This window comes from Capricornis sumatraensis, chromosome 1 (genome assembly GCF_032405125.1).
Source record: "Capricornis sumatraensis isolate serow.1 chromosome 1, serow.2, whole genome shotgun sequence".
Lineage (NCBI taxonomy): Eukaryota > Metazoa > Chordata > Mammalia > Artiodactyla > Bovidae > Capricornis > Capricornis sumatraensis.
The window spans coordinates 85,104,627-85,121,467 of record NC_091069.1 but is presented as its reverse complement, the minus strand read 5'-3'; the positions used below and the strand labels follow the sequence as shown (position 1 = coordinate 85,121,467).

The 16,841-nt window shown below is 39.0% G+C and overlaps 1 protein-coding gene across 1 annotated transcript; it reads left to right on the top strand.

Annotated features, from left to right (window-relative positions):
• Positions 1-885: 885 nt before the first annotated feature.
• MORN2 (MORN repeat containing 2) lies at positions 886-8,753 on the top strand (the record flags this gene model as incomplete). Its single annotated transcript, XM_068967043.1, has 5 exons — positions 886-955; positions 5,599-5,649; positions 6,080-6,186; positions 6,909-7,045; positions 8,558-8,753. Coding segments are annotated over 5 exons (468 nt in total), but the record flags the coding sequence as incomplete, so codon positions are not given.
• Positions 8,754-16,841: the final 8,088 nt, after the last annotated feature.

Below are 16,841 nucleotides of genomic sequence, written 5' to 3'. Positions count from 1 at the left end.
GGAATGGCATTTTTACCCTGGTCAGGCAGGCCCCATAAGACAACAAAACATCAGAAATCCATTTAGCTTGGGAAGATCTCAACTTTCTTTATTCACCGTGCACAGAGAACCTAATTTTGGCTCCCAGAAACAGAATCACCAAGCTGGGCGCTGAAAACTTAGCACAAACCATTCCCCTCCCAGGCAAATCTCTGACTGACCCCATATAGCCAGCTCCTTGCAGATACCCAGAACTGGTACCTTTCTTCCAGCATACACTGTAGCCAATCCTCTGCCCAAACAGCCACCAACTGGAGATGGACCTAACATACAGGAAACCAGCCCAACCCCCTCCAAGTCAACCCTTTATCTCGCAGAATTCAGCTCCCCGGCCTCAGCTGTACAACCCTCAGCTGTCGACCCAGGCCAGGCCTGGTCGCAGGCCTAGGATCCTGCTGCTCCAGACTCACCGGCCCCTGCCAGACAAGCTGGATCCCACCGGGCCGGGAGGCTCCTCAGACCCTGCCCACTGCGGGAGAGGCTGACGGCAGAAAGGTCCTCACACTGACCACCAGGGAGACGCGCGGACCACGCACACGGACACACATTCCTCGTCCGCGGAAGGGGCGACCGTCCCGGGTTTGTAGCGCTGCTTCTCGGGCCACCTATTCGGACGTGGCGCCCAGCGGCCAAAGGCCCTGCCTGGGCGCTGCCATCCATCCGGACCTTACCTGGAGCAGCTCCGCAGCGGCCCAGCTACAGCGGTACAGCCCTGGCGCCTTCTGATTGGCTCAACCTCGGGCCCACCCCCCCCCCCCACACACACACATTCGCTTCCGGGTGAGAGGTGCCTGGTCGCCCTAGCAACCATGTCGCACGCGGCGCTGAACTACGGCTTCTTCCCTCCAGGCCACCGAGCTGGCGGCCAAGGGAGAATCACAGAGTCCAGAAAATCTCTCCCGCAGCCCTGTGTCAAGTGAGTGCCCCATCCTCTCAACGTCTCTTAAATAGAACATGCAGTGAGCCGGCCCCTGGCAACTCCAGTAGGGATGAGACAGATTTCCTGGTGGGATGGGGGTACAGAGAGAGCCCCAGGAGCGGGAATCTGGAGACCTGGGTTCTAGCTCTCATCCGGCCGTCGATTCGCTGTTGTGACACATTAGGCCAGTGCCAGCGTACTGTCAGTCTGCACTTCTTAGGTTCCCTTCTTCTAGCTCTAACATTCCGAAGTTTCGGGTGTGGAACCATTTAAGGGCAATTGACATACACACACTACAGTAGGGATAGACCAACACACACAGACACACTACAGTAGAGATAGACCAAAAGTGTTGTGGGGGCTCTAGGGATAGACCAACACACACACACACTCACACACACACACACACTCACACACACACACTCACACTCTACAGTAAGGATAGACCAACACACACACAGACACACACACACTACAGTAGGGATAGACCAAAAGTGTTGTGGGGGCTCTAGGGATAGACCAACACACACACACTCACACACACACACTCACACGCACACACACACTCACACTCTACACTAAGGATAGACCAACACACACACAGACACACACACACACACTACAGTAGGGATAGACCAAGAGTGGTGTGGGGGCTCTAGGGATAGACCAACACACACACACACAGTCTCACACTGTACAGTAAGGGTAGACCAACACACACACACTACAGCAGGGATAGAAAAGAGTGCTGTGAGAGGTCCTAGAAGAGTCTGGGGATGAGGGTAGATATGAAAGGTTTGTCAGGTGATATCTCTGTTTTCCTTTATGCCTCTTTCTGGGAAAAATGTTCAGCCTTGTATTCCAGTTCACTAATTTACTTTCCAATGGTTTTCATTTTGCTCTTCAGCCCTTCTAAGCGGTTTATTTCAACAGTTCAATTCAGTTTAGTTCAGTCACTCAGTCATGTCCGACTCTTTGTGACCCCATGGACTGCAGCACACCAGGCCTCCCTGTCCATCACCAGCTCCCGGAGTTTACCCAAACTCATGTCTATTGAGTCGGTGATGCCATCCAGCCATCTCATCCTCTGTCATCCCCTTCTGCTCCTGCCTTCAATTTTTCCCAGCATCTGGGTCTTTTCAAATGAATCAGCTCTTTGCATCAGATGGCCAAAGTATTGGAGTTTCAGCTTCAACATCAGTCCTTTGAAAGGACACTCAGGACTGATCTCCTTTAGGATGGACTGGTTGGATCTCCCCGCGCTCCAAGGGACTCTCAAGAGTCTTCCCCAACACCACTCTTCAAAAGCATCAATTCTTCAGCGCTCAGCTTTCTTTATAGTCCAGCTCTCGCATCCATACATGACTACTGGAAAAACCATAGCCTTGACTAGATGGATCTTTATTAGCAAAGTAATGTCTCTGCTTTTGAATATGCTGTCTAGGTTGGTCATAACTATCCTTCCAACGAGTAAGCGTCGTTTAATATCATGGCTGCAGTCACCATCTGCAGTGATTTTGGAACCCAGAAATATAAAGTCTCACTGTTTCCACTGTTTCCCCATCTATTTGCCATGAAGTGGTGGGCCCTGATGCCATGATCTTTGTTTTCTGATTGTTGAGCTTTAAACCAACTTTTTCACTCTCCTCTTTCACTTTCATCAAGAGGCTCTTTAGTTCTTCACTTTCTGCCATAAGGATGGTATCATCTGCATAGCTGAGGTTTTTTATATTTCTCCCCACAGTCTTGATTCCAGCTTGTGTTTCATCCAGCCCAGTGTTTCTCATGATGTACTCTGCATATAAGTTAAATAAGCAGGGTGACAGTATACAGCCTTGACATACTCCTTTTCCTATTTGGAACCAGTCTCTTGTTCCATGTCCAGTTCTAACTGTTACTCCTGACCTGCATACAGATTTCTTAAGAGGGAGATCAGGTGGTCTGGTATGCCCATCTGAAGAATTCTCCACAGTTTATTGTGATCCACACAGTCAAAGGCTTAGGCATAGTCAATAAAACAGAAATAGATGTTTTTCTGGAACTCTCTTGCTTTTTTGATGATCCAGCGGATGTTGGCAATTTGATCTCTGGTTCCTCTGCCTTTTCTAAAACCAGCTTGAACATCTGGAAGTTCACGGTTCACGTATTGCTGAAGCCTGGCTTAGAGAACTTTGAGCATTACTTGACTAGCGTGTGAGATGAGTGCAATTGTGCGGTAGTTTGAGCATTCTTTGGCATTGCCTTTCTTTGGGATTGGAATGAAAACTGACCTTTTCCAGTCCTGTGGCCGCTGCTGAGTTTCCCAGATTTGCTGGCATATTGAGTGCAGCACTTTCACAGCATCATCTTTTAGGATTTGAAATAGCTCAAGTGAAATTCCATCACCTCCACTAGCTTTGTTCATAGTGATGCTTTCTAAGGCCCACTTCACTTCACTTTCCAGGATGTCTGGCTCTAGGTGAGTGATCACGCCATTGTGATTATCTGGGTCGTAAAGATCATTTTTGTACTGTTCTTCTGTGTATTCTTGCCACCTCATCTTAATATCTTCTGCTTCTGTTAGGTCCATACCATTTCTGTCCTTTATTGAGCCCATCTTTGCATGAAATGTTCCCTTGGTATCTCTAATTTTCTTGAAGAGATCTCTAGTCTTCCCCATTCTGTTGTTTTCCTCTATTTCTTTGCACTGATCACTGAAGAAGGCTTTCTTATCTCTCCTTGCTATTCTTTGGAACTCTGCATTCAAATGGGTATATCTTTCCTTTTCTCCTTTGCTTTTTGCTTCTCTTCTTTTCACAGTTAAATTATTCATTTCCTAAATTGTTAATTATTTTTCATAAATGTCTACCCCTGTCTCAAGGCTGCTGGACTCTCCCTTTTTGATGATGTTTAAGTCTTCTGCCTACTTTATTAACTCTGTTTCCTCAGAGGAGATGAGCTTCCAGCCTTTCATAACTGGCACTCAGGTTAGTATTCCAGTTGAAAAGATCAGTTCTCTTGTCCCACCGATAGAGATTCTGATTCAGTAGTGTGGAGTAGCAGAGAAGGCAATGGCACCCCACTCCAGTACTCTTACCTGGAAAATCCCATGGACGGAGGAGCCTGGTAGGCTGCAGTCCATGGGGTCGCTAAGAGTCGGACACGACTGAGCGACTTCACTTTCACTTTTCACTTTCATGCATTGGAGAAGGAAATGGCAACCCACTCCAGTGTTCTTGCCTGGAGAATCCCAGGGATGGGGGAGCCTGGTGGGCTTCTGTCTATGGGGTCGCACAGAGTCGGACACGACTGAAGCAATGCAGCAGCAGCAGCAGTGTGGAGTAGGGCCTAGGAACTTGTAAAGCACCCTAAATGATTCTAATGCATGGGCCACACTTTGAGTAACATTCTAATAGGCTGTTGTTCTAGAAGTTATAGTTTACTTAGCATCTCCAATATATGTTTTCTTCAGTATTGGAAAAAATTAGTTTCTAAAGTTTTAATCCACTGAATGTCCCAGAGCTCTGAGGCATAGATCCCACTCCACTCCTGCCCCCCAGGGCTGTGGTTTTCTTTTTTCATTTTTACCTGGTCTTCATTCTAATCTCATTCTGTTTGGACCCTACTCCTCCCCCCACCTCTTCTCACTTACTATCTTTTTTTTTTCTGTTTCTTTCTGCTGCCAATTCTGAGATTGCTCACTCTACCTTACCTCTGTGAAATAATCAATAGATCAAATACCCAAGAGAAATAAAAACATATGCCCGTACAAAAAATTACACATGAATGTTTATAGTAGCACTATTCATAACAGCCAAAACTGGAAACAATTCAACTGACCATCAACTGATCAATGGATAAATAAACAAAATGTGTTCTTTTTGTACCATGGACTATTCAGCAATAAAAAGTGATAAAATACTAATACATGGTGCAACATTGATGAAACTTGAAGCTGAGTAAAAGAAGCTACTTACAAAGGACCACATATTGTATGATTCTATTTCTATGAACTGTCTGGATTATACCAGTACATAGAGACAGATTATAGATTATTGTTTGCCAGGGTCTGGGGATGGGGTTGGGTAGGTTTTAGGGTAATAGAGAGCAACTGATAATATGTATAGGATTTCTTTTGAGGGTGATTAAAATATCCTAAAATTAGATTGTGGTGACAGTTATACAACTTGAGTATGCAAAAACAAATTAATTTTGTATACTTTTAAAGAGTAATTTTTGTGGTATGTGAATTATATATTAATAAAGCTGTTAAAATAAACAAATAAAAATAGATCATCTAGACAAAATTATTTCCCCAGAACCCTACACTCGACTATGGAAATGCCAAGTAAACATGAATATAAAGTGAGTATTTGATTGGCTCTTAAAGCAAATTTGTTATAGGTCTTATAACATAAAAATGTTTAAGCTTGAGACTTCCCTTGTGGTCCACTGATTAAGACTTCACCTTCCAGTGCAAGGGGTGTGGGTTTGATCCCTCGTTGGGAAGCTAAGATCCCACATGCCTCATAGCCAAAAAAACCAAAACATAAAACAGAATCAATTTTGTAACAAATTCAATAAAGACTTTAAAAATTGTTCATATCAAAGAATAAATAACTTTTAAAAATATGTGATTTTTCTTAAATCTTTTAAAACAGCTCCAGAAGTATTTAAGATAAACTTTATATTTCCAAATGGAGACACGTATGGTAAGCATACATTTCAATTACTTTTTTCTATATAGATTAAATAGCTTAAGAGTGCAAAACTGAGACTGTCACACTTGATAAAAGTACTATTGAGATATTGACTCCATAAATAAAACACACAGAAATACTAATGGAGAGAAAAAAGATACTAATGGAGGAACAGATTTTAAATCTTAAACTCTAAAGTTAAGTATAGACAGTGTGCCTTGGAAACCTATGGGAGGGCCATAGCCATATGTCAGTCTTCCAGGCCCTTGAGTCTCAATAATTTAAAGGTCCATGGAGCGCCTCATCTGTGGTCTCATTAGTTTTAGTTCTAGGAAAGCAGAGAGACCCACTGTGATGCAGTTCTGATTAAGCCTGAACATACTTTATTATTTAGCCAAACAGGGTTCCCGTTTATAATCTTCAGTATTTCTCTCTTACTTAGATGGGGACTGTGCAAGAACATCTTCTGGAGTCATTGAGAGAAATGGAATAGGTATTCATACCACTCCTAATGGGATTGTCTACACAGGAAGCTGGAAAGATGACAAGGTATTATTATTGTTTTGAATATTGACAGTGGATAAGTAACTCTGTTGGTTAAATGATTCCTGGCATTTCGCCATTTCAAAAAACATGTATGAGTAGGCCATGCAATAAAAATAACAAATTATTGTATTTAATATATGAATAATATAAGGAATGGTATGAAACTCATTCAGAGAGCTGTCATCATCTTTCTCATTTCCTATTCGTTGAACAAACTAAACTCATTACATAATTTTCTCATTTAATCTTTACAGCAGCCTAATGAGTTCAATATCATTAATATTGCTGCTTTACAATTGAGGGAAATTAGGCTCAGATTTCTTGCCTAGCTAGTAAGTGATGAAACAAAAATGTCTTAGTTCTGCTTGAATACAAATTTCTGTTCTTAACAACTTCTTTGTGCCATTTCTGGGTTAAATAAACAGGTTGGCCTTTAAGATTTTCTATATATTCAAGGTATCTTGAGGAGCCCTGTTGTTGTCATTATGGACCTGCAAGATGTTCGAGTGCCCCAGATGAGAAACACTGACTTTGTCAGCTTCACAGAGACAGACATACAAAGGACAATGATAAAAATGTTGTCTTATTTTTGTGGAAATAAAGGGTGATACAATGTTAGATTAAATAATAACTAAGTGGATGACAGACATCTGTGTATACTTTTTAGAAATACACTAATGAAACTGAAGATGAGTTACTGAGGTCATTTCCTTTGTTACAAACAGATGAATGGTTTCGGAAGACTTGAGCATTTTTCAGGAGCAATATATGAAGGACACTTTAAGGACAATATGTTTCATGGACTGGGAACTTATACGTTCCCAACTGGGGCAAAGTACACTGGAAATTTCAATGAAAACAGGTGAGTTTAAAATTAAAAGTCACTGTAGTCTAAAAGATATTTTTCAGGCATATTTGCCTAAAAATGTAGTTAATGCTAAATTTCTTTTGTAATGTATTTAGTTAAAATATTGGGGTCGCACAGAGTTGGACACAACTGAAGTGACAGCAGCAGCAGCAGCAGCAGCATACTTACATTTTAGAAGAATTGTTGGATTATCATTTTGGGGAAAAATGTTATGAGAGAGGCTAAGGCCATCATGAGCCTCCAAAACATATCATTCCTAGTGATAATCTGTTAGATTTTTCATTTATTTCCTCTTGACTCCTTTATTCCTGTGGAACTTTTTGCAGTCATATGAAAGATGGAAAGTTTGTTGCAATTATTGAGAAAATTTAGGCCAAAAATTATTTTCACTTGAAATATCTTGATAAGGTTTTTTTATAGTTTTAAATTTTATTTTAGATTTTCTTCCAGTTTAAGATGTCATTCATGTACAGCGCTGTATAAATTCAAGGTATACAGCATAATGATTTGATTTACATATATCATGAAGTGATTACCACAATAAATTTAGTGAACATTCATCATCTCACATTGATATAAAGTAATAAAAAAAATATTTTTTTCTTGTGATGAGAACTAAGGATTTACTGTCTTAACTTGATCAAACCCGGGTTTCCTGCATTGGAGGCAGACGCTTTAACCTCTGAGCCACCAGGGAAGCCCTGTATATAACATACAAAAGTATTAATTATATTTATGTATGTAGGAATGTACATTACAGTCCTAATACTTTATTTATCTTGTACCTGGAAATTTGTACCTTTTGACCACCTTCATCCAAATCTCCACCCCCACCCTCACACATCTTTGTAAACTTAATCCTCACACCAAATACTATGTCATCCAGAGGTTTCATGTTCATTTATAACTACCCCCTTATTATTTCCAGAATTAAAAATGCAACCTAATTGTTATGAAGTGGCTGATACATATTGAGGAGGGTAGAAAAGTGTTCACCTCTTCTGTTGCCAAGTCTGTGATGACAGCATATAAACTTTTCCCGCTGATGTTAATAAAGGGGAAAAACTCTAACCCATGGGATAAAGGTCTGTTTGGTTCTGCAAAGTGCATTTTCACCACTCCAAATAGTCCAGAAAACACCAGCATAGAGCACAGTATCTCAAACATAGTTGAAGATCAATAAACATTTGTTGAATAAATGAACTAATTAAGTCAGATAACCAATATAAACTTTTCATTTTGTGACCGTTCTGGTTTTGTCTAAACTAAGCATATGTAACCCTAAAATCTTAGACATAAAAAATTGTATAATGACAATGTTTGTTTGGAATAGTAGTATTTTTTTTTTTGTAGGATATAAAAACAGGATGTCAGGTTTTAAATCAAAGTTTGAAAGCAGAATGATATAATTCTTCAGACATAGTATATAATATACTAGACAGTCTTATGCCTGGACTGTAAATTTCTGGTCTTGTTAATGAACACATTTATTTTTTACTGTTGCAGGGTGGAAGGTGAAGGACAATATACTGATATCCAAGGACTAGAATGGTGTGGTAACTTTCATTTCACAGCTGCTCCAGGCCTGAGGCTAAAGCTCCATATGTAGATATCCTGCATTAAAGTTTTAATGTGGTAATTGCAGCTTTTACTTGTAAGGAAAACAACTAAATCTGTCATCTGAAATAACTTCATACACTATCTGTTTACTGTTGCCAATAAAACCATCACTTATTTATACCTTTTTGCACTTTCTTTTGACCATCTTATAATTAATTTAAAATAAATTATGTGGGGACTTCCCTGGTAGTCCAGTGGTTAAAACTCCATGCTTCTATTGTAGGGGGTGCAGGTTTGATCCCTGGTCAGGGAACTAAACTAGCACATAACAAAAAAAAAAAGAAAAAAAAAGAAATTATATGATTCAATTGAGAGTTTGTTTGTTCATTTTAATATAAACTGTGCAGATCTTGACAAAGTCAATTTCCAATCCTGTACCTGAATTTTGTCATCTTTAAAAAGTATATCTACATCTTAAAGGAAACTATCAAGGAAATGAAAAGACAGTTCACAGAATGGGAGAAAATACTTGCAAAATCATATATCTGATAAAGGTTTAGTTTTCAGAATATATACAGAATTCATATATAAATATACATAAATTAAAAGACAGCTCAGTTTAAATATGGGCAAAGGATTTGAATGGACATGTTTTCAAAGAAGATATACAAATGTCTGTGGATCACAATAAACTGTGGAAAATTCTGAAAGAGATGGGAATACCAGACCACCTGACCTGCCTCTTGAGAAACCTATATGCAGGTCAGGAAGCAACAGTTAGAACTGGACATGGAACAACAGACTGGTTCCAAATAGGAAAAGGAATATGTCAAGGCTGTATATTGTCACCCTGCTTATTTAACTGCTATGCAGAGTACATCATGAGAAACACTGGACTGGAAGAAACACAAGCTAGAATCAAGATTGCCGGGAGAAATATCAATAACCTCAGATATGCAGATGACACCACCGTTATGGCAGAAAGTGAAGAGGAGCTAAAAAGCGTTTTGATGAAAGTGAAAGAGGAGAGCGAAAAAGTTGGCTTAAAGCTCAACATTCAGAAAACGAAGATTATGGCATCCGGTCCCATCACTTCATGGGAAATAGATGGGGAAACAGTGGAAACAGTGTCAGACTTTATTTTTCTGGGCTCCAAAATCACTGCAGATGGTGACTGCAGCCATGAAATTAAAAGACGCTTACTCCTTGGAAGAAAAGTTATGACCAACCTAGATAGTATATTCAAAAGCAGAGACATTACTTTGCCGACTAAGGTTTGTCTAGTCAAGGCTATGGTTTTTCCTGTGGTCATGTATAGATGTGAGAGTTGGACTGTGAAGAAGGCTGAGCGCTGAAGAATTGATGCTTTTGAACTGTGGTGTTGGAGAAGACTCTTGAGAGTCCCTTGGACTGCAAGGAGATCCAACCAGTCCATTCTGAAGGAGATCAACCCTGGGATTTCTTTGGAAGGAGTGATGCTAAAGCTGAAACTCCAGTACTTTGGCCACCTCAGGCAAAGAGTTGACTCATTGGAAAAGACTCTGATGCTGGGAGGGATTGGGGGCAGGAGGAGAAGGGGACGACTGAGGATGAGATGGCTAGATGGCATCATGGACTCGATGGACATGAGTCTGAGTGAACTCCAGGAGATGGTGATGAACAGGGAGGCCTGGCATGCAGTGATTCATGGGGTTGCAAAGAGTCGGACACAGCTGAGTGATTGAACTGAATTGAACTGATAAGCAAACAAATAGATATTCAACATCATTATTCTTTAGGGAAATACAAAGCAACCCAAAATAAGATGCCATTTCTCAATTGCTAGGATGGCTATGTTAAAAAACACATAATAAAGATTGGTCTGGTGGGAATGAAAAATGGTACAGCACTGTGGAAAACAGTTTCTCAAAAAGTTGATATATAATTATCATATGTTCCAGCAATTCCTGAGTATGCATGTTAAGAGAATTGACTTGTATACAAATGTTTATAACAGCATCATTCATATCAGCCCAATACTGAAGACCCAGATGTCCCTCAGCTGATAAATGGATGAATGTGATATATCTCTACAGTGGAATATTTTTCAGCCACAAAAAGGAATGAAGTACTGACATATGATATAGCATAAACCAGCCTTGAAAACATCGTACCAAGTGAAAGAAAGTGAAAGTGAAGTTGCTCAGTCATGTCCGACTCTGCGACCCCATAGACTGTAGCCTACCAGGCTCCTCTCTCCATGGGGTTTTCCAGGCAAGAGTACTAGAGTGGGTTGCCATTGTCTTCTCCAGAGGATCTTCCCGACCCAAGGATTGAACCTGGGTCTCCTGCATTGTAGGCAGACACTTTACCATCTGAGCCACCAGGGAAGCTAACAAGTGAAAGAAGCCAGTCACAAAAGGCCACATATAATACTATGTTTATGTGAAGTATCCAGAATAGGCAAATTCATAGGGACAGGAAGTAAATTAGTAGTTGCAAAGGAGGGAGGAGTTGGGAGGCATTGGGTTTCTCTTTCAGTTCAGTTCAGTCGCTCAGTCGTGTCCGACTCTTTGCGACCCATGAATTGCAGCACGCCAGGCCTCCCTGTCCATCACCAACTCCCGAGTTCACCCAAACCCATGTCCATTGAGTCAGTGATGCCATCCAGCCATCTCATCCTTTGTCGTCCCCTTCTCCTCCTGCCCCCAATCCCTCCCAGCATCAGAGTCTTTTCCAATGAGTCAACTCTTCGCAGGAGGTGGCCAAAGTATTGGAGTTTCAGCTTAGCATCAGTCCTTCCAGTGAACACCCAGGACTGATCTCCTTTAGAATGGACTGGTTGTTTCTCAAATGTTCTAGAATTAGTAGCTGTACAACTTGCAAATGCAAAAAAAAACCCTGAATTGTTCATGTTAATATTAAAAGGGCAAATTTTATGTATGTTGTACGTAAGGAAGCCATCCCAAATGTGCCACCGCAAAATGTGTCTCTTTGGCATGAGTATTAATTTAGGGAGATTTATTTTTAAGAAACAGTCTTAAAAGTCTTTCTTTTAAGTCCTGAAGTCTTTCTTTTCACCTGCCACTTAACTGCCTAAAGAATTTAGATAAAGCATCTATTGCCAGAATAGAGGTATCACCAGAGATGCTTGCAAAGAATTTAGGCTAGATGTGATGGGGGAAACTCAGCAAGGCCCAGACATTTAGAGTCCACTCTGCCTCATTGTCTGTCCCTGGCCCAACAAACAGTTGTTTACCAAACATTTGCTTTTCCAACTTACTTGAATTGCCTTCCTTTGAAGTCCCAAACTATTACCCTCAACATCCTCCTTTATCTTTAGCTAAAAGTGGTTTTTAAGGTCAGGGCTTTGACCATTTTAGTGAGCTAATTCGCTTTCCTGATTCTCTCCCATGTTATTAAACTTTTGATTTTCTCCTGTTAATCTATCTCATGTCAAATTTACTGTAATTCTTAGACCAGCCAGAAGAATCTGGAAGGGTAGAGGAAAATGTATTTCTCCTTGACATAGGTGAATTATATCTCATTTAAAAAAAAAAGTAGATCAGTGTGGGCTCACATATTCTCTGCCTAGAAAGCACCTTTACTTCTAGATAAAGTAATTTAAAAATTGCCAAAGCAGTACATGACAGCTACCTATTAAAAATTACAATAAAGACTTTACTACTGTATAGCACAGGGAACTCTACTCAGTGTTCTGTAGTGACCTAAATGGGGAGGATATCTGAAGAAGAGGGGCTATATGCATAAGTATAGCTAATTCACTTTGCTGTACAGCAGAAACTAACATAACATTGTAAAGCAACTATACTTCACTAAAAATTTTTTAAAAGATTAGCATTTTTGCTGAAACTATTTCTGTAAAACTAACTCCTCCAAAATGGTGTATGGAACAGATAACTTCTGTAATATACTTCTTTTATCAACTTCTTGTGAAAATTTGTATTTCCTCAATAAATCATTGCCAAATTCTATTTTTAGTTGTACTATTATAAATTTGGGTTGAAATGTCTTTTAAAATGTTGAAATTAAATGGCATTTTAAAAATAGAAATCACAATAACTTTATATTTAATTTAAAAGACTCTATAAGTGTTCAAAAGATACATTTAAAAATTAGACAATTTTGGATATGTTGCTTAGCATTAACTTGGTATGATTTTAGAGTTTATTTTTATTTATTAAAATTTGTAAGGGGATAAATACTGGACAAGTTAAGATAACCTGAGAGGATGTTTTCAGGGACCAGGACATACAATGCAAATTCAGAACTTCTGGAAAATACAGAAAAATACCTGTTTTACTGCAAACTAAAATTTCCCTAATACTTTTCTTCAAATTATTTAAGGTAGCAAGATATATACATTGCTTTTAAAATATTTAATTTTTAATGGTATAAGAATAACTTCCAATGCCCAAGTCTCCAGTTTTCAAAGATGCTAAAATCATTCATCTTAAACAGTTTTCTTTTTTTTACTCCTTGATACTAAATGCAGTTCAGTTATTTGATTAGTTGATGCTAGAATTTGACCTGGAGCTTATATAATTAGAAGAGACACTAGTTTTCCTCATTTAAAAGCCTAGTTAGCATATGACAGTCTCGTTTCCGGGGAAGTCAAACCTCTACTGCTTCTTTTTATAACCTTTAAGTTAATTCAGAATCCAGATACGCCTTGATCTGATGATGATATAACCACGGCAAGCAACATGGGGTAAGTAGTGCTTTTATATGCTTTGAGAGGCACTGAGAGGGCAAATATTTTCAGAAGAGTAGAAATCTCATAAATCTTTACTAATGTAGGTTCAAAATATACTAACTTTTCTTTAAGGAAGTCATTTAAAGAAAGTACTATTTATTCAAAGTTATAACAATTATTTTTATACAATGTCATAGTCTGCCTTTGCAGGTTGTCAACTAAAAAATGTTTGGACTGAAGAGTTTGCTTATTTACATATTTAGTTGAAGCTGACTTAAAATTTGAGAGCAATCTTAAAGAAAGGATGACTGACTGCCTATTTTACAAGGCACATATATCCAATATGTGTATGCCTCTTTAGGAATAAGAATGAAAAATGAAAAAGATTAGAAATGGAGGGAGGTTAATTCATGGCTTTTGTAACATAGAAAAGCGATAGAGGATTCTATCAGTGTTTACTCCTCTATGTGCAGAAAAATATGTGCTAATTAGTTACATAGGAACATTAGTGAAAATTCTAAAGCCTTTGCTGGGGCTTGGAGAGCATGATAGAATTAGGTTTCATCTGAAAGCTTTCTTTTCTTAAGTGAGAATAGGAATCCACTATAATTAGTTTTTTATATGCTGAAACAATAATATTCTGAAAAATATAGAAATTTGTCTTTGTGTAAATTTTATCTTTTTTATATCTCCTTTTAATACAAAATTATTGGCTGCAAATGGTGTAGCCATTTAAAGTCACTTCTGAAGGATTTAGCACATTTTCTTCTAAATAGTTTCCAAGAATTGAATTAACATCTAAATTTTTACTAATGCCATGGGCTCCAAAATGCAGTCAAAACCAGCCTGAAACCTCAGAGGCTTCTGGAAGGAAGATGATCATACTATTGCTAACTTTTCATACAAATATAAAGGTTAATAGATAAGTGCCTTGTTCAAATTTCACATACATTTGATTGATTTGGTTTGGGACAGAATTGATAAGACTCCTGAATTCTCTTTATTTCCCCTCTTTCCTCTCTCTCTTTCCTTCTCTCCTCCTCTGTCCTCTTTTCTTTAATGAAGGGAGTTCATCTTTTTGAGGGTCAAGGATCACTCTATGAATTTTTAGAAACCAGCCCACCCTCTCTGCAAAGAAATGTAAAATCACACCGAATTTTGCATATAATTTCAGAAGACTTATAGATAGCCTGAAATACAATCTGTGGACACCCTGAGTTAAGGACCTTTGATTTTGAAATTTAAGACTAGAGTATGAGTTGCTCAACATTTTTCTTAGCTTCTGGGTTTTTATAAAATGTAAGAATCTTTTAAATTAATAATTCCTGCTAATCTTCTCTCAGAGACAATGTTGAAGATGTTGATTCTCCCACTGACTAGCTCCCAACACACACACACACACACACACACACACACACATACACGCAAACAAACATACACAAACACCTTACATGAGAGTGAAACACAGTTTAACAGATATCTATAGTTTTGACAATCACATTACTGCTGCTTGTCCCCACTGACTTGATTAATCACTTCTGCTTTCGAGAGTGCTAAGAATCACCTTGGGAATCACGGAAGAAAAAAATCCTCATTATTTTATTTCATTTATTGCTCTCAGTGCCCCACATAAGATGAACTAAACCACAAATTGCAAAAGATTACACAGGACACGCTTCTGATTCGTAGGTTCATGGTTATTTTGTTGTCTGCTCCTGCCCTTATTGAGAAAAGAGAGATTACTAGGCTTTAATACCCATTTCAATCCTCCTCAATAATCAGGAAAATAAAAACAGAAAATGGCAGCTGATTAAATGCTCAACTGTGTCCATTTGAGGAGATCTCTAAAATGTATCTCCTGATAACGAAGAAGTAGCTATTTAGGACTTGGGGGAGGGGAGTGTTATTTATCTGAAAGCTATTAGAGAATACAATGCCCTTATATGGGTCTAGGCTAGCCTTCTCCATTTTGGGGGAGCTATGCTGGCATGGTTTTAGTGAGCAACGAAGAGACAAATAGTAGGAAATTCTTAATGCTGTTTAGAAAACCTCCTCCTCCTCTTAAATTTTCTCTGGACTTCTTATGGAGTGTGTGCATGGGTAGGCTGAGTGGAGATGGTGCATAAGGATGGGCAAAGGGATAACGGAGGAGAAGTGGAAGAATCTTACCTTGCAAAATACCTTCCATCTTCTATTTACTAAAACACTTGGGCAAAGGATGAACAATGGGATAGAAGGGTTGGTTGCATTCTTTCCTGAGATGCTCTTCCATATTCTTTCCTTACCTCCTCGAAGGTCAATCAGAGTACCCCCAATTGACATCTGGGGAAAAAGAAAGGTTAAGTCTCTGTCAGAATTGTAGAACCAATAAATTCATTATTACAGCATATTCAGCCTCCTTTTAGTTTCCTAGTTTAAGAGAACGTAATTTTAAAAATTCTTTCCACTTCTGGATCAGGGAATTACTCTTTTTCCAACTCTTTTTTTTTTTTTTTTTTCCTGGGCAAAGCATACATTTAGCTCATGCAGTAACCTTTGAAATATTGCTTCTGTGTGTGCACTCCTTTCCACTCTAATAGTCACTTCCCTAATTCAGGCCACCATTGCCTTTTACTTGGATTATTAAAGGTGCCCATCTTAGCCTCTCTGCAGCCAGTCTTTCCTCTGCAGTCAAAACTGTCATCTTCTTACTGAGGACATGTGATCTGGTTATTCCCTTGCTCAGAGGCTTTCAGTAACTCCTTATTCTCTCCACATCAGATAAGACTCCCAAGAAGATATTCACCACCCTTTATCTGTCTCTAATCCACCTATCCAGCCTTACCTTCTACTCTACCAACGATACTCCCTGGAATCCCTAAATCTTCTGATGCATTGCAACTGTCCACCTCTGACCCTTCACTGATCCCCTTTGTACCATATCTACAAACTGTTCACAGGCAAGCTCATAACCTGTCTTCTTTATGACACTTTCTTTAATCCCCATGACCAGAACTCATTTTTTTTTTCTCTGCAAGTTTTAGGTACTTTATACTTTTCTTATCGTGTTTTTCCAATCCATCATATGCTATAGTTAGTTATATGTATGTCTCATCTTTCCTACTAGTCTGTAAACTCTCTGAAGGAGGAACTATGTCATCTTTATATTCCCTCCCAAGATCTGGCACAATGCCTTTTACATAGTATGGGCTAAATAAATGTTTTCTGAGTTGAAATGAACTCTGCTTTTCCTATAATATGCAAAAAAAGCTAAAATTTAATTTTAGCCAAAATTCCTTTTTCCTTCCTCACTAGAGTGGCCCCATTTTCCAAGTTCCTATCTGAAGAGCTCAAATGAATGCACACTATCCAAGATATGATTGATGCAAGAAAGAAAGGGTGAAAACAACTGGAGGGATACCCTAGAGGCTTTTGAATAGTAGAAAATTTTTTGATATGAGGAAAGCACACATAGGATCAAAGGAAATGTAATGACACTTTTAAGAATTAAAAATGATTGTTGGTTCAAGACACCTTCCTAAAGGACCAGCATAT